This window comes from Sapajus apella, unplaced genomic scaffold (assembly GCF_009761245.1).
Source record: "Sapajus apella isolate SASKATOON/1434 unplaced genomic scaffold, GSC_monkey_1.0 scaffold48, whole genome shotgun sequence".
Lineage (NCBI taxonomy): Eukaryota > Metazoa > Chordata > Mammalia > Primates > Cebidae > Sapajus > Sapajus apella.
This window is the reverse complement of record NW_022436988.1, coordinates 15,578,638-15,600,848: the sequence shown is the minus strand read 5'-3', so window position 1 is coordinate 15,600,848 and position 22,211 is coordinate 15,578,638. Positions and strand designations below refer to the sequence as shown.

Genomic DNA, 22,211 nt, shown 5'->3' with positions numbered 1-22,211 from the left:
CTTCACTGTGTTGTTATTCTTTACCACTTGGTACATTTTTGCAGTGGCTGGTACTGGTTGTTCCTTTCCCTGTTTAGTACTTCCTTCAGTAGCTCCTGTAAGGCAGGTCTTGTAGTGACGAAATCTCTCAGGAATTGCTCGTCCATAAAGGCTTTTATTTCTCCTTCATTTATGAAGCTTAGTTTGGCCGGATATGAAATTCTGGATTGAACATTCTTTTCTTTAAGGATGTTGAATATTGGCCCCCACTCCCTTCTGGCTTGCAGGGTTTCTGCCAAGAGATCCGCTGTGAGTCTGATGATCTTTCCTTTCTGGGTGACTCGACCTTTCTCTCTGGCTGCCCTTAGGATTTTTTCCTTCATTTCAAACCTGGTGAATCTGACAACTATGTGCCTTGGGGTTGTCTTGAGGAAGATCTTTGTGTTGTTGTTCACTGTGTTTTTGGATTTGAATGTTGGCCTGTCTTGTTAGGTTGGGAAAGTTCTCTTGGATAGTATCTTGAAGAGTGTTTTCCAACTTGGATTCATTCTCCCTGTCACATTCAGGTACACCGATCAAGCATAAATTAGGTTTTTACACATAATCCCATAGTTCTTGGAGGCTTTGTTCATTTTTTTTTTCACTCTTTTTCCTCTAATCTTGCCTTCTCGTTTTATTTCATTGATTTGATCGATGTCTTATATCCTTTCTTCTGCTTGATTGATTCAGCTGTTGAAACTTGTGTATGCCTCGAGAAGTTCTCGTGCTGTTTTTTTCAGCTCCATCAAGTCGTTTATGTTCTTCTCTAAGCTGGTTATTCTACTTAGCATTTCGTCTAACCTTTTTTCAAGGTTCTTAGTTTCTTTGCACTGGGTGAGAACATGGTCTTTTAACTCAGAGAAGTTTGTTGTTACCCACCTTCTGAAGCCAGCTTCTGTCAATTCGTCAGATTCATTCTCTGTGTTTTTTTGTTCCTTTGATGGTGAGGAGTTGTGATCCCTGGGAGGCGAAGAGGTGTTCTGTTGTTTGATGGTTTCATCCTTTTTGCGTGGTTTTTCCCCCCATCTTCGTGGATTTATCTCCCTTTAACCTTTGAAGTTGGTGATTTCAGGAGGAGTCTCTGACGTTTTTTTCTGTTGAGGTTGGAGCTGTATCTTTTTTGGTGTGTAGAGGGCGCTGCTGGGCTCTCTCCGGTTTAGTCAGGTTGTTGGGTGGGTGGTCCTTCCCTGGAGTTTGTTTGAGACCGGCCCCGCCTTCCCAATGGCGTCTCTCCTTCCCCAGCTGGATTTCCTGGTTAGGGTCAAGCTGGTGTATTTGCTACCAAGCGCTCTAGTGAGGGCTTCAGTTTGAATTCTGTGGAGGTGGGGCCTACCAGGCCTTATGATCTGTTTCCCTGCTTTCAACTCTGCCTCCCTCTGTGGGACCGTCCATCCCGCTAGTGTTAGTCCAAATCCCCCCAAGGTCCCTGCAACGACTTGCTGTGTCCGGCAGTAGCCACTGCTCAGATTTGCGTCGACTACCCCCAGCGCCCCACCTGTCAGTCCACAGGGCTCTCCTGGACTGTGGGTTGCAGAAGGGATGAGGTAAGCACAGGATCCAAAACGGAGCACCAAGGAGTTAAGTCACCTGACCCTCCGAGCTGGCTGGACGTTTCAGGAGGGGAACATGCCCCCCCCAACTTGATTTGCCCCCCTGGGTGGCTCTCGCCCTGTGGTTCCTTCCCTGGGCCCTATCAATTCCACAGAAATGAACCCGGCACCTCGTTTTGACTCATGAAGTCCTCTAGCTTTCTGCCTCTCATGCGCTGGCAGCTGCATTCTGCTGCTGGCTTCTCTTGGCGCCCCCCAGCAGTACTTCTTAAATGTTTGGTAGAATTCACCAATGAAGTGATCTGGTTCTGGGCTTACTTGGCTGAGAAATTTTTAATTACTCATTCGGCTTCCTTACTAATTATTTGTCTGTTCATATTCTTCATGATTCAATCTTGGTAGGTTTTGTATTTCAAGTAATTTGTTCACCTCATCTGGGTTTTCCAATACATTGGCATACTGTTGCTCATAGTACTGTCTTACAGCTCTTTTTATCCTTTTTTTTCCTCTTGAGATAGGTTCTCACTCTGTCACCCAGACTGGAGCACAGTGGCACAATCATTGCTCACTGCAGCCTTGACCTGTGGGGTTGAAGCAGTCCTACCTCATCCTCCCAAGTAGCTGAAACCTTAGGCATGTGCCACCACATCCAGCTAATTTTTTTATTTTTATTTTTTGTAGAAATGGGGCTCACTATGTTGCTGAGGCTGGTCATGGACTCCTGGGCTCTAGCAGTCCTCCTGCCTCAGCTTCCCAAAGTGTTGGGATTACAGGCATGAGCCGCTGCACCCAGCCATTCTTTTATTTTTGTTAAATTTAGTGTAATGTCTTAGTTTTCATTTTTGATTTCAGTTGTTTAGTCTTCTCTCCTTTTTTCTTGTTCTATGTAGCCAAAGGTTTTTCAATTTTGTTGATCATTTCAACAAACCAACTCTTACTTTGATTTTCTCTGTTGTTTTTCTATTTTCTGTTTTATCCCTGCTCTAATTCTTACCATTAATACTTATTTCCCTCTCCTAGCTTTGAGTTTAGTTTGTTATTTTTTTAGTTCCTTATGGTGTACATTTAGGTTGTCTGTTTGAGATTTTTTTATTTTTAATGTACGCTTTTACAGTTGTAAGTTTTCCTCTTAGCACTGCTGTCACTGAATGCTACACATTTTGGTATGTTGTGTTTTTGTTTTCATTTGTCTCGATATTTTCTAATTTCCCTTATTTGGCTTTCTTATTTGACTCATTGGTTGATGAGAATGTGTTGTTTAATTTTCACACATTTGTGGACTTAATATTGTCATTTTGTTTATTGCTTTCTGACTGTTATGTAGTTCCTCTCTTCATTTCTTTCTTATATTTCTTTGTGATTTGATGATTTTTTTTGTTGTGGTGGTGGTGGTTTGCTTTGATTCCTTTTCTTTATGTTTTGATTACCTACTATATTTAAAAAGTTTGTGTTACCATAAGGCTTACATAAATCATCCTATAGTGTAACAGTCTATTTTAAGCTGATAACTTTGCATTCAAAAATTCAATACTTTTATTCACACACTTTGTTATTAATGTCCCGATTTTCACTCTTTAATATTCTGTATTCATTAACAAATTATTGTGTGGTTATGAAACCATCCAAGTTATCCCATGAAATGGATGTTTATGGTTTCTTTTGAATAAACATAGAAATTAACCCTCCCAGTCTTAAAACTTAAATTTACATTTGTCTTATCTGAATTCCTTTCTCTGGAAACCAACCATCATGTATCCCAGACAGTATCAAGGAACTGAAACTTAGCAGATTACTGCATCTGAACAATGTTATGCCAGACCCCTCACCTGCCCTGATTGCCTAACCAACTGCCTGCTTCCTGTTGAACAACTTCTCTTCCTTACCACTCCCTAATTCCTGTTTCCGCACACCTAGTTACATTTCTTCCCTGCTGTATAAACTAATTTTAGCTGGGTGAGGAGATGGATTTGATACTGATCTCTCATCACCTTGGCTGCAGTGCCCAAATAAAGCCTTCTTCCCTAGCAGTACTCATTGTGTCAGTGATTGGCTTTCTGTGCGGTGAGAAATGGGACCTAGACTGAACCCCTGATGTTTTGGTAACAGTTATAGTTCCTTTTAAGACTTTTGTCTCTTAAGTTTTCTTCATTCTTTTAAAAATATTTTTACTCTGTGGAATGGGTAATTTCAAATATCCTATCTTTGAGTTTACTGATTCTTTCCTGTACTTGATCAAGGCTGCTGCTGAGCCCCTGTAGTTGTTCTTAGTTCAGTTATGGTACTCTTCAGCCCTCAAATTCTTCTTTTTCAAAATATTTTGTTTGTTAAAATACTCTTATTTATGCATAATTTAAGTCTATTGAATGTTTTGATTATGGTTATTTTGAATTCTTATCAGCTAATCCATTTACCTTCATTTCTTTAGGGTTGGTTTCTGGAGATTTATTTTGTTCCTTTCTTTGGGCCTTTTTTCATGTTCCTTGACCCTTTGTATTAATGTCTGCATATCTGAAAGACATCCACTTCTCCCAGTCTTTGTGGACTGGCCTTGTACAGGGGCGGACCTTTAAGAATCAGCCTGAGTAGAGATTCTGGGGTCCTCATAAACTTTTTATGTGGATATATCTCTGGACTTTTGTGTATAAATTTCTAAATAGGAGAATTTGCTGGTTTCTGTTTTTAGGAGATCATAGTCTCTTGTTCCTTTTTATTCTGTGTCTTGTACTATGGGCCTTCTGGAGCCAGTAGCATGCTGCCTCAATCCTTTTTTTGTTATTATTTGTTTTTTTATATTCAGCTGCCCCTAGGCACTTTAGTTTATGCTAGGTCCTACCAGTGCTTCAAGACAGGTGAGACAGAAACAGGTTTCTTGGGCAGTCCCCCAAAAGTCTGAATGTTGGGTATATGCTTTAGTCTTCTCTTTCCCTCCCCAGGGAGAAGCTGTGGACCATGAGCTTTTCTAATTGTGTCATGCTGAGCAAGGGGTAGGAACTCTGGCCATGAGTGCTTACTAGTCCAAACCACCACCCTTTGTTTTGTTCTCAGTGGCCCCCAGGCATTTAGAGAATACCAGTCCTGTGAGTGCTTTCAGAATCCTGTCCCTTAGGCAGTCCCTTTCAAAAGCCAGAATGTTGGGCAGCTATTTCAACTTTTTCCTTCCCTAGGGAGATGCTGGGATTAGGGGTTTCCACCTGCCAGTTCTGAGCTGGTGGGAGGAGCTATGGTCAGTTACTGCATACTAGTCCAAACTAGAGGCTTTGTTCTCAGCATTTCCCAACCTGGGACCCTTTCCTGTCAGAGCTAAGATTCAGGCAAGACAGCAACAAGTCCCTTAAGTAACCTTGCTTATGGCAAGAGGATTCCACAAATTTTCCTGCTGGCTGCAATATGGCTGGTTTCATCCTTGCCTGGGGTACGGGAGCCTCTCATCTGGTCTCTGGATGTCTCACAAAGGGAATTTTGGTCCATGTATTGTTGAATTTATGTGTCCATTGAGAGAAGGAGAGTCTTGCTGACATCACCTCCTAAAGTAATTTTTGCAGGAGGACATTTGATTGGTCTTCCTTTAGGCTTATATCTTTGTATATATAATATAATCCCTTATTTCTTCATCTGTATAGGGATAAGTTTATATTTTTCTAGTATTAGGAATCAACATTGATACTTTGAGAGTGTTTGTGGATTCCTGTTGAAATATTTTCTCATTAGGAAAAAGTGAAAGGGAAAATTTATATTCCCCTGGTTTTACTGCTTCAGAGTAGTAAAGAGCATATCAGGGAATGTTACCAATGTATTGAATTTTTTCTTTCTGTGTTGGTTTTGGCATCCTGAAATTAATTGAGGCACAATACGCCTTTTCTGCTTGGCACAAGTACCATATTATGAGCTCACTGTGATCATGTCCCCTGTACCAATTGTAGGTTGTCCTTATAAACACCAGGTCTTGCTATTCTGTGTGGCATGTGGTACTTTTTATTCATAAAAAGGCTTTTAAGGTTGAACTTTTCTCCCATGTTCTGTTTCACTGCTCATCCAGAACACCAGTGCCATCACTGAATTTGAGCCTTTGTACGTACTTACTTAGAGTTTAATTGTGTTTCCAGCTGGAGACAGTCTCATGGCAAAAGAATGAAAGTTCTGTAACCAAAGTCCTGTGTATCTTGTGCCAGCCAGATTTAGCAATGATACTGACCTTCTCCTTCAGTTGGCTCCAAAGCCTTCACAAGAAGCTGGCTTCTGCAACGCCTCTTACTTGGCCTTCACGGAGCATGTATTAGGGGTAACATAATATGTTTAGTTAATAATAATGGACATGTTGAATTGGAAGTAGGGCTATTCAATTTGTATTTGTAATGGGTTTGGAGGCCAAGAGAGCAATTTGGACTACAGATGTAGATTTTGTAAGCAAAACTTATTATTATTATTTAAAAAACTAATACATTGGATCATCCAGGTAAAGCATGTAAAATGAAAATAAATTAGTTTAGAGACAGAACTCTGGGATTACAGCATGTATGAGATGGGCAAAGAAAGCTAGTGAAGGTTACTGTGAAGGAAATCTCTGAATGATAGGATGAGAATTGTGGAAAAATGGTGTTTGTTTATTTGTTTTTTGAGACGGAGTCTCGCTCTGTCACCAGGCTGGAGTGCAGTGGCATAATCTCTGCTCACTGCAACCTTTGCCTCCTGGGTTCAAGTGATTCTCCTGCCTCAGCCTCCCGAGTAGCTGCGACTACAGGTGTGCACCACCACGCCCGGCTAATTTTTGTATTTTTAGTGTAGATGGGGTTTCACCATGTTGGCCAGTATGGTCTTGATCTCTTGACCTTGTGATCCGCCCGCCTCAGCCTCCCAAAGTGCTGGGATTATAGGTGTGAGCCACTGTGCCGGGTTGTTTGTTTTTAGACAGGGTCTCACTCTGTCACCCAGGCTGGAGTGCAGTGGAACAATCCCAGCTCACTGCAGCCTCAACCTCCTCCTGGCCTAAAGTGTTCTTTCTACCTCAGCCTCCCAAGTAGCTGGGACCACAGGCATGTACCACCATGCATGACTACTTTTTGTCACATGTTGCCCAGGCTAGTCTCAAACTCCTGAGTTTAAGTGATACGCCCACCTTGGCCTCTCAAAGTGCTGGGATTACAGGTGTAAGCTACTGTGTCTGGCCAGGAGAATAGTTTTATGGAGCCATTGAATGCAGCTTCTTTAAAATGCTGTCTCTAATGTTTTAGTGCCATCAACTGAATTAAGGACAGATTATGACTTATTTGCTTGAATGTCTAGGAGATCGTTGATGACTTACAGCAACTTTTGGGATGAATGCAAGTTATATTGTGGCTGATTGAAAAACATGACAGATTAGAGCATGGATTCAATAACATTTTTGAAAATTTATTGTGAAGGTAAAGAGGTTGGTACAGAAGGACAGCTACAAGTGAATTAAGAGGATGTGTTGTTTTATGTATGCAATCCTGTGCAATAAATAGATAAATAATTCAGGCTCCTTTTAAAATTTGTATTTTTTTATGAGAAGATTTTTAATATTTAAGCATTTTTCAATTTTTAAGTATAGCTCTTTTTATGATTATTTAATATACTCTTAAAGAACAGTCCACTGCTTAGTATGATATATCAGGTTACCTTTCCTCATAGAGTTTTAAATGCTTATATCAGCTGACACACATTGGTAAAATTATACTCAAAATATTAACTTTGCCCATTTTTCTCATTTGCTTTAAACGATTTGGATGTTTGTGATACTGAATAGGGGTATAAAAAGTAAACAGCTGTCTTTAAAACAGGTTTTTCTGCCATTGTACATTACTTACTAGTCTAAAGAATGTTATTCTATCAGTTTTAATCACAAAATACATTAGTTTTAATATTGTCTTTTGAATTAATATTCTGTCTTTTGGAAGTACTTAGTGTAGATCTCAGTTTGTGAAAGAAATTCTGATGTGGTTTGTGGTTGAATGTTAGTGACTTTAATTCATTGTATAATGGTTATTTACCATTTCATATATCTTGAAGCATTTGTTCAGAGAATAGGTGTTCATAATTGTGGACCTTTCATTGAAGTGGTTTGAATAAAATCATAGAGACTCCAGGCTAAAGGAACCTACTTAAGAATGGTATTTTATGTGATATTTATATCGGAGAAAAGTTATTTTTGATGGAATTCATTTAAACTCGTTTCTTGCTTATCCAGCATTTCATATTTTACCTAAATTAACATGGTGTGTTTTTAAATAGAAGACTTTGATATATCTGTGATTTATGACATGCTTTCAAATTAATTGAAACTTTAAGCTACATGAAGGTTTGTTGTTTTGTATATTTTAAGGCTTCATATTGTTGTGGACCATGAAACCAACAAAGTTTGCTAAATGTAAAACAGTGATCGTTCCATAGAATATATGCTTCATTTTCTCTCTTTTTACACTTAGGAAAAGGTGAAAGGAGGAGAAAAGATTTAAATACATGTGATTTATTATAGTCTGACTTAAAAATCGCGTTTGTATAAGCAAGTCTGGCATTTACATAACCTCTTACTTATAATTTAATTTAAATGAAATAAAATGTGATAAATAAAAATGGTTATTTGTATTTCTTTTCTTTCTTTTTTTTTATGTGAAAGATTATTGTTAATACAAGCTATCATCTCCTTTCCAAAGGAAAAAAAAGGTAATCCTAGATTCTAATGCTCTGTGTTCTCTGAATCCTCCAAATTGTGATTGCAATTATTTTGGTCTCTTAGCAGGGAACAATACTTTGGGAAGCTCCAAATGAGATCACATTCTACGAGTCCAAATCACAGAGAAGATGGACAAAATATTATCCCAAAGATTTGTGTAAGATCAGATTTTAATTTTGTTTGGTTTTTGCTTGTTGTTTTAAAATAGCTGCACAAAGTTTTAATTTCATATTGTTGAAGTTCCAGTGATTGCTTCAAAATGGAAAAAAGTCTGATGATTCTGGTGAACATCCTGATGTCAAGGAAAGTGGGGTGTTTGGTATATAGGGTAGTATCCCTTCTACTGCCTCAATGATTCTGAGGTGTTATATTCATCAGTCTGTTGTTTCTCCTGTGTATCAAAGAATAACATTTTCCCTTTATTCAGAATATATATAGAAATGATTATATACCCGGTAATCATAAAGTTAAGGATTAACTTTAATTTAATTCCAAGTTAAATTGGAATTAACTTGTAGTGAAGTGGGGAACACTGCTTTTCTGATGAAGGTGAACTGTGTATATCTTGAAATAAGAATGTCTGTCTTGAATATGTTTGTTGATGAACATCAATTTGGTTTGGACAAGGTGCTAATGAGCACTCCAGTTAGCATTGTTTCTTTTTTTTTTTTTTTTTTTTTTGAGATAGAGTCTCACTCTGTCACCCAGGCTGGAGTGCAATGGCGCGATGTTAGCTCACTGCAACTTCTGCCTCCTGGGTTCAAGCCATTCTTCTGCCTCAGCCTCTCAAGTAGCTAGGACTACAGGCATGTGCCACCATGCCCGACTAATTTTTGTAACTTTAGTGGAGACAGGGTTTCACCATGTTGGCCAGGCTGGTCTCTAACTCCTGACGTCAAGCGATCCTCCCTCCCTCCTCAGCTTCCCAAATTGTTGGGATTACAGGCGTGAGCCACTGTGCCCAGCCCCAGTTAACTTTGAAAAGAGAAACACTGTGCCTGCTTATTCCAGTCTTTATTGCCTAACTCTGGCTGTCTTGGGTTACATGAATTTTAGTTACAAGAGAGAGCATGTGAAACCCATGAGCGTTTTAGTACATAGCACTATAAACATAATTCATTGCATTTTATCCAATGATAATTTGGAATTAAAAAATATAAAGGGCAGCACATTTTAAATAATGATAAACTACAATCCTTATATTTACTTAGAATAAGCAAGGCAGGTATACTTTCTTATTTAAGAAATTCTTGTTCATGAAAAAAACATACAAAAAGCTGAGAACCACTAGTAGAAGTGATAATGAATTTTTATATAGTATTATAAATAATAATACAGTATTTTATTGAATAGAAATGTAGAGACTCAGTAAGATATGAAGAACATTTTAGTGCATTAAAAAAAAACTTCATATTATTTTAAGTGACCATATATATATAGGTATAGTTGTTAGCAATTAAGCTTTCTAAAAGCATGAGAATGCTGTATCAACAAATCTAATTTCAAAATATACTTTCTGGGCTGTAAAATACCCATCTTTTCCACAGACTTACCATACTAAATGTTTAGTGTTTTCTGGTCATTGTTGGTTTCTGGGCACAGATCTTTGGTTGTCTCTAGTTTATTATAGTTTCAATCTGGTTTGATAAATGTGTAATACAAAAATTGTACAGGAGGGAAAAAAATCATGGAATTTTTCTGTCTTAAAAAGTAAAGAATCACCGTAATTGTGTTTTCATGACGTGAGTCTAAATATTATTTATCTTTATATTCAGTGTATGAGTGAGAATTAATTTAAGAACAAAGAGCTGCTTGGACATCAGCACAAAACTTCCCTGTTAACTAATTTTAATGAGAATAATTCATCTTTTCATGTTGCCCCTGCCCCGGACAACACACTTTAAAGCTACTGTGGTATACCACAATTAAAACTTTTTGTAAAAGAACTTAAAGAGAAGAGTCTGGATTAATTTTTAAAATATTCTTTTGTTTTTTTGAAATCTAGTTACTGTGTGAATATATTATTAAGGCAGCTCATAGCCCTAAGCAGCTGTACTAAATAGTTGTTACTTAGAACAGAGAACCCTAGCTCAGTTATAACCTAATCCTTTCCTCTGAGGGCAATACAGCATTACCAGACAAGCACACAAAACTCTCATTACACTGAATGACATATATTTTGTTCTTTTTTTCTCCCTCCCTTCCCGCCTCTTTCCCCTCTTTTCCTCCCTTTTCTTCCTTCTTTTTTCTTCCTTCCTCCCTTCCTTTCTGTCTTTCCTCTTTATTTCCCCTTTTATCTCTTCTGCCTTATCCTCTTTTATCTCTTCCGTCTTTTCATCTTTTATTTCTTCCATCTTTCCTTCCTCTCCTCTTCCTTTTTTCCCTTTTGTATTTCAGGAAGATCATTTGAAAAAATCTCCTGTTTCTTTGGATGATAGTGACATTGAAGCTCGCCTTAATAGTTGGAATCTTGGGGTAAAAAAAAAAAGTATTTGCTTTATGTATATATTGATGTGTCAGAATCATATTGTATGTACATAATAGTGGAACTATTTTGATTTTATTCAGTGAATGTTGGATGTTAGACATTTGTTACTGTGTGTCCCTGAGAAGGGTTTTAAGTATAGGAAGTAAATAACATTCCAAACAAAAAATACTCCCTGTCCTGAACAAGCTAACTTTCTTATGTGTGAAATAAAAGATATACACGTAAAATAGTTAAATAATAATAAAGTATAATTTAAGATAGTATATGATAAAATACCAAGATGAGTTATGTGTCCCCTGAGGTGGAGTGAGGGGGAAGGGGGAACTTGAAGAAACACAGCCATTTGGGTTAAAAACACTCAAGGGGACCCCATGGATGTCCATAGTTGTTATGGACAGCAGTTTATAGAGGTTGAGGGTCATGAAAGCCTTTGGAGTGCTAGAGAGGTGGGAATTGGAGGCAGAAATAGGTGCAAAGAAAGATTTGGGGAAGTAAGTGAGCTGTCGTGATTGGGTGTTTGGAATTTATGTATGGAATCTGTGGGCACTGTTGTCAGGCTGCATTGCATTGGAGCTTTGAATGCTAAATTAAGTTTAGCTTTTAAATTTTAGGCAATATTGAGTCCTGGAGGTTTTTTTTCCCCATTTCACTTTACATATATGCTAACTGTTTAAATGCTTTGAGGAAACAACAAAAGTGCTTAAAATTATTTTAGAATATCTTTTATTATAAAAATAATTTGTAATTTGAAGAATATAAAAAAATCAGAGGAATAAAAATCAGCGAAGAGCTGTGCTAGCAGTTATATAACATATCGTTTCCTCCCTTTTTTCCTGTGTGTTTTTGTAAGATTCAGCAAAATTTAAACAAAATTGGGATTATATTATAAATGCTATCTTTTGTGCAATTTAACATTTTATATGAGTTTGTAAGAATTCTATATAAATGACTATGAATGGTAGCATTTATTTTTCTTTTCGATGGATATTCCATAAACTTTTAAAGTGTTCTGCTATTTTTGGACATCTGAGTTGTTCCCAGTTTGTTTAACACAAGTCATGTTGCAGGAAAATTCCTTTTAAGAATCTTTTTATACATATTTGGTTGCGTTCTTAGCTTACATTACATTACGTCTTTGGTACGTTGCCTTCCAGAAGGTTCGTACCAGTTTCAACCAGCAGTATCAGTTGTCCATTTTCTTCAAACAGCAGCATATCAGCTGTCCATTTTCCACTTATTTACTGACATTAGGGATTGTTATTTCAAAAAACTTAAAACCTTCCTACTAAAAATGGTCTTTAATGAAAGTGGTGCTTGAGGGAAATTGACTTGGTGGCATTATGAAAGTTCTATTAGATATGAACAGAAATGGAGAAAGGGGCCTCATTATCTTTTAGGTCTTCTTTTTAAATTTAATTTTAAATTTTTTTTTTTTTTTTTTTGAGAGAGAGTTTCGCTCTTGTTACCCAGGCTGGAGTGCAATGACGCAATCTCGGCTCACCGCAACCTCCACCTCCTGGGTTCAGGCAATTCTCCTGCCTCAGCCTCCCGAGTAGCTGGGATTTCAGGCACGCACCACCAGGCCCAGCTGATTTTTTGTATTTTTAGTAGAAACGGGGTTTCACCATGTTGACCAGGATGGTCTTGATCTCTTGACCTCATGATCCACCCGCCTTGGCCTCCCAAAGTGCTGGGATTACAGGCGTGAGCCACCGCACCTGGCCTTAATTTTTTTTTTTAAATTTTGAGACAGAGTCTTGCTGTGTCATCCAGGCTAGAGTGCAATGATGCTATTATGGCTCACTGCAACCTCCGCCTCCTGGGTTCAAGCAGTCCTCCTATCTCAGCCTCCCAAGTAGCTGGGATTATAGGTGTGTGCCACTATGCCCAGCTAATTGTTGTATATTTAGTACAGATGGGGGTTTCACCATGTTGGTCAGGCTCCCGACCCTGAGGTGATCTGCCCGCCTTGTCCTCCCAAAGTGCTGGGATTACAAGCGCGAGCCACTGTGCCTGGCCATTTTAGGTCTTTATAGTGGACTCCATGTTAGTGTCATTGCTGGGAGGAAGGAAAGGTAAAAAGGAAAAGCCTTTGATAGAGAATAAAATACGGTAAGTAACTGATTGAAAGACTGAACTGAAAGGCACCTAAAGACTTGGTTTTGAGAAATGTTGGCCTTGTGTCAGTTAATTGACTGTCAGATGGGGGTGGACCCATTTTAAAGGTTTTAATTTAGATAGTGGAGTTTGAAGAGTGGTAAGATCAAATGGGAGGAGTTCAAGGCCTAGAGCTTCTTGAGAGTCAAGAGCTGGAGGTGTATGTTGGAGTCACATTGTTTGAGGAGGCAGCTGCGCCCAGAAACTAGAAGAGTTCTGGTCTTTGGAGAGCATGGAGAGTCGGGAGGTCTGGGCGGAGAGCAGAGTGAGGGAGGATGTCTGGCTTATGGAATGGGCACAGTTAGAAGGTTGGGAAATGGATAGGAAAATAAAGTAATGTGGGTCTCCTATTAATTTTGGGAGTTTGCTAGAGAAAGGGAGAAATAGATAAGAGAGGATAATAAATCAAAAGAAACAGGTATTTATGTTTTAAGGTACAGGGGAAGTTGCTATTGGAGGGAAGTCCTGTTCCCAGTGTGGGAGAAGAGCACAGGAAACCCTTCGGAAAGACAAATTCCTTTTCCAGAGAGCAACATCAAAGTGGAAGAGAAAATTCTGGAGCTGTCCTTTTAAACTCACCTTTTCCCTTAGCTACTTGAAACATAATATACATTACTTAGCACATAGAGTACTTTTCACAGTTGTTTAACAGTTCTGAGAATGAAATCTTTCATTAGTATGATAAAATTAAAATAAAACATTTAAGATATAATGAAATAATACCTTAAAAGTAGATCTGTCTGGGGTTTTGTTTCACTTTTTTTTTTTTTTTTTTTGAAACGGAGCTTTGCTCTGTCATCCAGCCTGGAGTGCAGTGGCGTGATCTTGGCTCACAGTAACCTCCACCACCCGGGTTCAAGCGATTCTCCTGCCTCAGCCTCTTGAGTAGCTGGGACTATAGCTGTGTGCTACCACACCTCGCTAATTTTTGTATTTTTAGTAGAGACAGGGTTTTGCCATGTTGGTCAGGCTGGTCTCGAACTCCTGACCTCGTGATCCATTTGCCTGTGCCTCCCAAAGTGCTGAGATTACAGGTGTGAGCCACTGCACCTGACCTTGTTTCACTTTTTTATTGTTCAAAGAATACAGTAACAGTGTAAAATATAAAAGTCTTGCATTTTTATATATTTATACCATATAGGCATTAATCAGGCTGAGCTGTATCTGTTTATTACAGTAGATAAGTATTCAATTTATTAGAAAGCTTAGATTTTGCTTTGATTTTAGTTTTGTATGAGAATGTGTGACTGGCTTTTCTTCTTTCTTCCTCTGAGTGATCCATTAGTAGCTAGAGTTGATTTTTGTGCTCTGGACTACAGATACATTTTTTATATTGCTAGTGTTACTGTCAACACCTTCATTCTGATGCATTAGATGTTGTAGAATTTGAATTTTCTAGCTTTTGTTAAAAAATCAAATTTTTCCCAAATATATTCTTTATTTTCCCAGGAGTATGTTAATATTTACTATAGGAATACTTAATTCAAGTAGAGATTTATTTACAAAAACTAGCAATGACATTTTTCTCTTGTATTTCTTCTTAATATTTAACTTTTTCAAAATTTAGTTTTTGTGATGCTTTCTTGCTTTCTCAATATATTTTATACCTATTTTGTGTCTGACTCTTTAAGTCACAAGCTGAACGGTAGGGCTGTGGGTGTTCACTGTAAGTTCATTTGATTAATTGCGTGGATGAAGGCTTTGGAACATTCTTCCTTTAGTGACTCATGCATCATTGTGAAACACTCTATGTGTATCCATTTGAAAAAAACCTTTAAAAATTATGTCTTATTTGGTTTATCAAGTTTTAGATTCTATTATTTATTTTGTGATTATATTGGAAGTTGTTGACATTGACTAGGAATTATTTGTAGCTTCCTTTTTAAAGTGCTACCTTTTAAGGTAGCTTCCTTTTAAGGTAGTAAGAAAAAGTCATAAGTATGTTCATTCTGGTTTCTAGAATGTGCTTATGAATTTTATTTGATAAGTGAGATATATAATATTAACATTCAGTGAAATCACAATCGTGAAACAAGTTGGGCGTCCTGTTTCCCTTTGAATTGAAATCCCTTTACCTAGGGATTTTTAGTGCTACATTCAAAAGCTTCATTCAATGGAAGCCTTCAGCTGTGTCAGCAAGCTAATTTTTCCCATTCATTTCTAGGTATATGGTCATTATTGTTTGATGGTTTAAAAGAAAAATGACCATACATAGAAAGACCAACTTTTATCCTAAGAAAATTATGTTATTGTTACTCTTGTGTGGTAATTGAATTGATAACAATTTCTTTGTGATTCTAATTATACAGATTTTTGTAGTCTCTGTTATTTTTTTCCTTTTTCCCCTTTTCTCTTCTCTTTTTTTCTCTTCTTTTCATCTTCTTCATGGGTCTTTATTGTAATTTTACTTAAGGTACAGAGAAGGGAAATGTGTTCATTAATGGGATACTTTGTGGTGTGATTAGTTGGGATAATTTTCATTAAGTAAGCATGTAATTTCAGCTGTCTTATATAGTTTTATTTTAGGCAATTTCATGTTTTTTCATGTGGGTTAGAAACCTGCCCATTTTCTTTTCTTTTTTAGAGACAGGGTCTTGCTCTGTCACGTAGGCTAAAGTGCAGTGGCATGATCATAGCTCACTGCAGCCTTCAACTTGTGGATTCAAGCGATCCTCCTGCCTCAGCCTCTTGAGTAGCCAGCTGGTGATGCACACCACCATGCCTGACTCCTGTCCATTTCATACTACACAATGATCTTGGAGGGACACTGAGCTGAACATTCTGATATTTTAGGCTTCTCATTTGGCTGTAGTTTTTCACAAGTCAGTGAATATGTCAGATAAAGTTACGTAAATGAAAAAGAGTTATGAGAGTTGTTTACATAAAAAATTAATACTTCGATAAGACAAATTCTCTTTGTCTTTCTCTAGAGTATAAAAATATCTGGAAGTGGCCTGGCATGGTGGCTCATGCCTATAATCCCAGCACTTTGGGAGGCCGAGGTGGGTGGATCACGAGGTCAGGTGTACCAGTCTGGCCAACGTAGTGAAACCCTGTCTCTACTAAAAATACAAAAAATTAGCTGTGCGTGTTGGTGGGCACCTGTAATCCCAGCTAATTGGGAGGCTGAGGCAGGAGAATTGCTTGAAACCAGGAGGCTGAGGTTGCAGTGAGCCGAGATTGCACCACTGCACTCCAGCCTGGGTGACAGTGAGACTCCGTCTCAAAAAAAAAATCTGGAAGTATCTACTCAAAATATTAACTGATAATTCTACATGGTAAAATATGAGCACTTGTTTTCTGAATATTTTAAGTGTTTAAAAAATATTAAGTATTTATTACTCATAAAGAACATACAAAGCCACAAAAATATTTATAGTATTTTTCTCAAAGCTTACATTTGGGGAGTGAAACTATATTCAGAGTGTTTTTTTTTTGAGAAGTTGACATTTATTTCTTTTAAAAGTGAATGTAAACTTCTGGTCATGAGTAAATCTATTACAGTCAACTTCTCCCACAACCAAGAATTCTGGACAAAATACAGAAAGCAAACCAACTGGGGACTCTGAAAAGTAAATAATAACAGGCTGATTGAGAGGGAAGTTGGAATATGAAGAATCATTGACATAGTGGCAGGAAGTTTCCTGGTTTTCTGTTTGTGTTTTTTTCTTCCTTAACTCCCAGCTTTGACTCTAGGGTTGGCCACATTGAGGGATTGTGTAGCAGGTGTGGACTGCAAAAACTCACAGAGCCAGCCTATCTTTTTGATCAGAGAAGTGGAAGAAAGACTGGAAGATTGTGAGGAGATTTTTTTGTTTTGTTTTGTTTTCTTTTCTGGCCCTGCCTCTACACCAGCCCCAGTGGAAAAACTATGCTCTAGTGGTATAAGCACAGCAGTTTGTGCCCATCTGTTTGGATAGATCAACAGATAAAAGAAACCTCTGTTCAAAGAATATGGGAAGAACATTTTCTATACTTTTGTTTTCCATGTCTTTTTGCTTGCTATTATACTTTGCTCTGAGAGTCGGCCCAGTGACATGGAACTGTACAGTAGTACAGTGAGGTTCCTTCAGAGTTTGAGAGAACCTTATCATTTTGGCCGGTGGGACTGACAGAGAAGCTCTCAAAGCCAGAGAGTAGGCAGGGAAATCAAGAAATGGAAAGAGTGGGAGAAGGGGATTGTTAGTTTTGTGTATGAACCAACACAAGTTCCAACCTTTCTCCAAGGTGGACATGGTAGAGCATACCCTCCAAATCATAGTCTCATAGAAGTCTTAAGTAACTGAACTATGGTGTAAACTATTGCCAAGGTCCCAGACCACCTCTAAGTGGTACATGTGAGGGGCAGACTCAAATGACATGGTAAAGACTTAGAACTTGCTACCGACACCAGAGCCACTGTCCATAGAAGGAGAGATGGAACTTGCAGGCTGATCTCAATGCAGTTGATTGTCCATTGAGATAAACAAACATGCATCACCATTTTTCAGAACCTCACAATATCATTGTACTGATTATGATAATAATTCTTCTGATCATAGAGAATTAAACTAGAGATTGGTAACAAATTTTTTGGGAAATTCGCAAATATGCAGAAGTTAACACACTTCTAAATGATCCAGGGGTAAAAGAAAAAAAATCTTAAGGGAAATTAGACAATATTTTAAATTGAATTAAAATGACAACACAACAAACCAAAATGTGTGGGATGTAGCTAAAGTAGGTTTCATTGGGAAATTTATAGCATGAAATACTTATTTTAGAAAAGGAGAGGGGGTTTCTATTTCTAGAATGGTAGCATGAGGAGCTCCACAGATGTGCTCCCTAGCAAAACAAGCATAATTGGTAACTGGTAATTAAAAGTCTCTGGAAATTGTCCTGAAGGCATAGAACAAATGAAGACATTTATTCAAGAAAATCAACTACAGCTTGGTAAGAACAGCAAGAGTTTTTGGCACTGGAACTATGACTTGCTTTCACTTTTCCCGTGTTCCTCCTCCAGCTCAGCTTCCCAGAAATTCCATTCCCAGTGGTCGGGGCAAAGAAGATGAAGTTTCTCTCCTCTCAGCTCCCAATCAAGGGATACAGTGTCGTATTGGGAGGGGCATGCTGCCAGCATTTCTTATCCCCTTAAAGTCTGAGTGGAGGTGAGTGCAGTTTAGTGGTTGGGGGAAAGGGCTCTCTTCCTTCACTCAGCCAAGACTGATAGGGCAGAAGCTCTACCCCAGACACAGTACTGTGGCCTTGATTGTCCTTACCCTGACTTGTTCATAGGATAGAGATTTCATTCCAAGAGACGCAAGCCAGGAACAAGAAAGCTATTGCCTCTGGACAGTGCCCAGTGAAGTAGCTCAGAGATTTTTGCACAGCTGGAGAGGCAGTCTGAGGACCAGTGAGATCAGAAGCTCTCCTCAAAGAAATGAACTAATGGAAATAGCATGGGGAAGTTCAAGCCTAAGGATGCTGTAGAAAACAACGGAGATTTTAGTGGTAAACAGATGAGAGGAGTCTGGTAGTTCCTACTAATCAACAACAATAAACTAAACCACAGGCTAGTAGTTCACCATTGAGAACCAGGGACAGAGACAGCTAAGAAGAGTCCTCCTGGGGTCAGAACAATCCTCAGAGACTACCTCAGTATCTACCCCTGCCTGAATTTAATTGGATCAGGCTATGGAGCAATTTATGACCCAGGGTATTGTTGAAAATAATAGAACAAAGAACCAGCAATTAGTAGACATAATAGGTGGGTGTGATATCAAATTTGATATACAATTTAACAAAAAGATAAGGGGGAAAAACAGTTAGAGGAGCCTTGCCAAATCCACTGCCATCCCAGGTGACTGTGTGCATGCCCAAGGCTGTATACACTGAGGCGTGACTCCAGGGTCTTCACACTGTGGGGGAAATATACTTTATAAAATAGTCTAGCCAAGCCAGTAATCAAATAAACAACCGAAAACAACTACAATTACTCATGGATAGGGGAGAGGGGAATCAAGTGTCCAAAGTCGCCACAATGTATTACTGAAAATGTCCAGTTTTCAAGAAAAAAGGTTACAAGACATGCAAAGAAACAGGAATGCGTGGCCCATACACAGAGAAAAATTATTGAACAGAAACAGGCTGTGAGAGGGCCCAGAGACCAGATTTAACAGACCCAAATCACCATTATAAATATGTTCAAATAACGAAAGGAAACGATGTTTAAAGAAGTAAAAAAAGTTGTGATGACCATGTCTCATCAAATACAGGCTATCATTTGACTATAATTTAAAGAGGTTTAAATTATAAAAAGAACCAGAGCTGGGCACAGTGGCATGCACGTATAGTTCCAGCTCCTCAGGAGGCAAAGGAGGAAGGATTGATAAATGAGCCTAGGAGTTTGAGGCTGTAGTGTGCTATAATCATATCTGCAATAGCCACTGTACTCCAGCCTGGATAACATAGTGAGACTCCCATCTCCAAAAACAAAAAAGAAAAAAAAAAAAAAGCAGATGACATTATAGTGTTAAACAATATAATAACTGAAGTGAAAAATTCATGTTAGGGGCTCAACAATAGGTTTGAACTGGCAGAAGAATTAGTGAACTTGAAGATAGATTGATAGAGATTATGCAGGCCAAAGAACATAGAGAAAAAAGAATACAGAAAAATGAACATTGCCTCAGGAAATGTGGAATGCCATTAAGTGCACCAACATATGTGTAATGGGGGTACCAGAACAAGAGGAGACAAAGGAGCAGAAAATATATTTGAAGTTCTATTGGCTCAAAAATTTCTAATTTGATGAGAAACATCAGTCTGCACATACAAAAAGCTCAAAGCACTTCAAGTTTAGATTAGATACAAAGAGTCACAGCTAGGCACAGTACTAAAATTGCTAAAAAACAAAAAGAAAATCTTGAAAGCACCAAGAGAGAAAAGAAGAAAGTCCTAAATCATGAATCTAAGCTCCCATCTAAAGAAACTGGCAAAAGAACAAGTTAAACCCAAAGTAAGCAGGTGAAGGAAATAGTGAAGATTAAAGTAGAAATCAATGTGCCTGGCACGGTGGCTCACGCCTGTAATCCCAGCACTTTGGGAGGCTGAGGTGGGCAGATCACGAGGTCAGGAGTTCAAGACCAGCCTGGCCAATATGCTGAAACCCTGTCTCTACTAAAAATGCAAAAATTAGCCATCCATGGTGGCATGTGCCTGTAGTCCCAGCTATTCAGGAGACTGGGGCAGGAGAATTGCTGAACCCAGGTTGCAGTAAGCCAAGGTCATGCTACTGCACTCCAGCCTGGACAACAGAGTGAGACTCTGTCTCAAAGAAAAGAAAAATCAATGAAATTGAACACAAAAAAACAATAAAGAAAATCAGTGAAACCAAAAATTGGATTTTTAAGTAATAAATGAAATCAATGAACTTTAGCCAGACTGACAAAGAATGAAAAGAAGAATGGGTTTGTTAATATCAAGAATGAAAGAGGAAACACCACTATAGACACTATAGATATTCAAAGTATAATAAGAGATTACTGCAAGCAACTCTATGGGCATACATTTGACAATGTAGATGAAAGAGACAAAGTCCTTAAGCAATACAAACTACCAAAATTCACTTTGGTAAGAAAAAATAATAGAAGAAATAAGAAGAAATAGATAAACTGAATAGTCCTATAGCTATTAAATAAATAAACTTTGTATTTTAAAACCTCCCAACAGGCTGTGCACAGTGGCTCACGTCTGTAATCCTAGCACTTTGGGAGGCCAAGGTGGGCAGATGACCAGAGGTCAGGAGTTTGCGACCATCCTGACCAGCATGGCAAAACCTCGTATCTACTAAAAATAAATTAGCCAGGCATGGTGGCATGTGCCTGTAGTCCCAGCTAAATGGGAGGCTGAGGCAAATTGCTTGAACCCAGGAGGTGGAGGTTACTGTGAGCTGAGATTGCCCCACTGCACTCCAGCCTGGGTGACAGAGTAAGACTGCATCTCAAAAACAAAAAACAAAACCTCCCAACAAAGAAAACTTTAGGCCTGCATGGTTTCACTGACAAATTTAATCTAACAAGTAAGGGAGAAACAACACCAATTCTATACCATCTCCACCAGAAAAGAGAACACTTTCCAGTTTGTGTTGTGAGGCCAGTTTCATTTTGGGGAGATATTTGCAGATCACATATCTGGCAAATACCTTTATCCTGAATATATAAAGATTCTTAAATCTCAACAATAAGAAAATAATGTAATTAAAATATAAGACAAAAGATACTGTGATGAGATACTACTCCACACCTATTATCATGGTGAAAACAAAACCTGACAATGCAAAATGCTGGAAGGATGAGGAGCAACTGGAATCCTCACCTCTTGCTCAAAATATTAATTGGAAAACAGTTGGTACTTAAAACACATCTATCACATGACCCAGTAATCTCACTCCTAAGTATTTACTCCAGTGTGATGAAAGTCTGTGTTCACGTAAAAACCTTATATGCGAGTATTTATAATAGCTCTCTCACTCTTCTTTGGTAATTGTTCAAAACTGCAAATAGGACTAAATACCTCTTAACTGGAGACTGCATAAACAGATTGTACGCACATCTATACAATGGAATACATTTTAGGCATGAAAAGGACACAGTTATCAAATCACATAATAAGGTGGATGAATTTCAAATATATTTTATTGAAAGAAGCCACACTGAAAAGTCTGTTTTTTTTTTTTATTGCGTTTATATAGTATGGCGGAAATGGTAAAACTATAAGGATGGAGAACAGATTAGTAGTGTCTAGATGTTGAGCTAGAATTTGGCTACAAGGGGCTAAATAGCACTAGGGTTTTTAAATTTTATTTTATTTTACTATTTTTTAAGTTTCCAGGGTACATGTGCAGGATGTGCAAGTTTGTTATATACCTGTGCCATGGTGGTTTGCTGCACTTATCAACCCATCACCTAGATATTAAGCCCAGTGTGCATTAGCTCTTTTTCCTAATGCTCTCCTCCCAGCCCTTTACCCTCCCCCAACAGGCCCCAGTGTGTGTTGCTCCCTTCCCTGTGTCCATGTGTTCTCACTGTTCAACTCCCACTTAAAAGTGACAGCATTTGGTGTTTGGTTTTCTGTTCCTGCATTAGTTTGCTAGGGATAATGGCTTCCAGTTTCATCCATATCCCTGCAAATGATATTATCTTATTCCTTTTTATAGCTGCATAGTATTCCATGATGTATATGTACTACGTTTTCTTTATCCAGTCCATCATTGATGGCCATGTCTTTGCTATTGTGAATAAGCACTAGGGATTTTTTTTTAGGTTTG

The 22,211-nt window shown here is 38.3% G+C and overlaps 1 protein-coding gene across 11 annotated transcripts in view; it reads left to right on the top strand.

Annotated features, from left to right (window-relative positions):
* Positions 1–22,211, top strand: part of CEP112 (centrosomal protein 112) — a 641,834-nt gene that overhangs the window by 52,753 nt on the left and 566,870 nt on the right. For 10 of the 11 annotated variants that reach the window (XR_004257837.1, XM_032242004.1, XM_032242003.1 and 7 more), the window contains 2 exons: positions 8,323–8,416; positions 10,657–10,734. Coding sequence is in view for 10 of the 11 variants with exons in the window: in XM_032242004.1 (XP_032097895.1) it covers positions 8,323–8,416; positions 10,657–10,734 (172 nt within the window). In the remaining variant the exon portion in view is untranslated. The remainder of the gene's footprint in view (positions 1–8,322; positions 8,417–10,656; positions 10,735–22,211) is intronic. The other variant, XM_032242007.1, reaches the window with a different exon arrangement.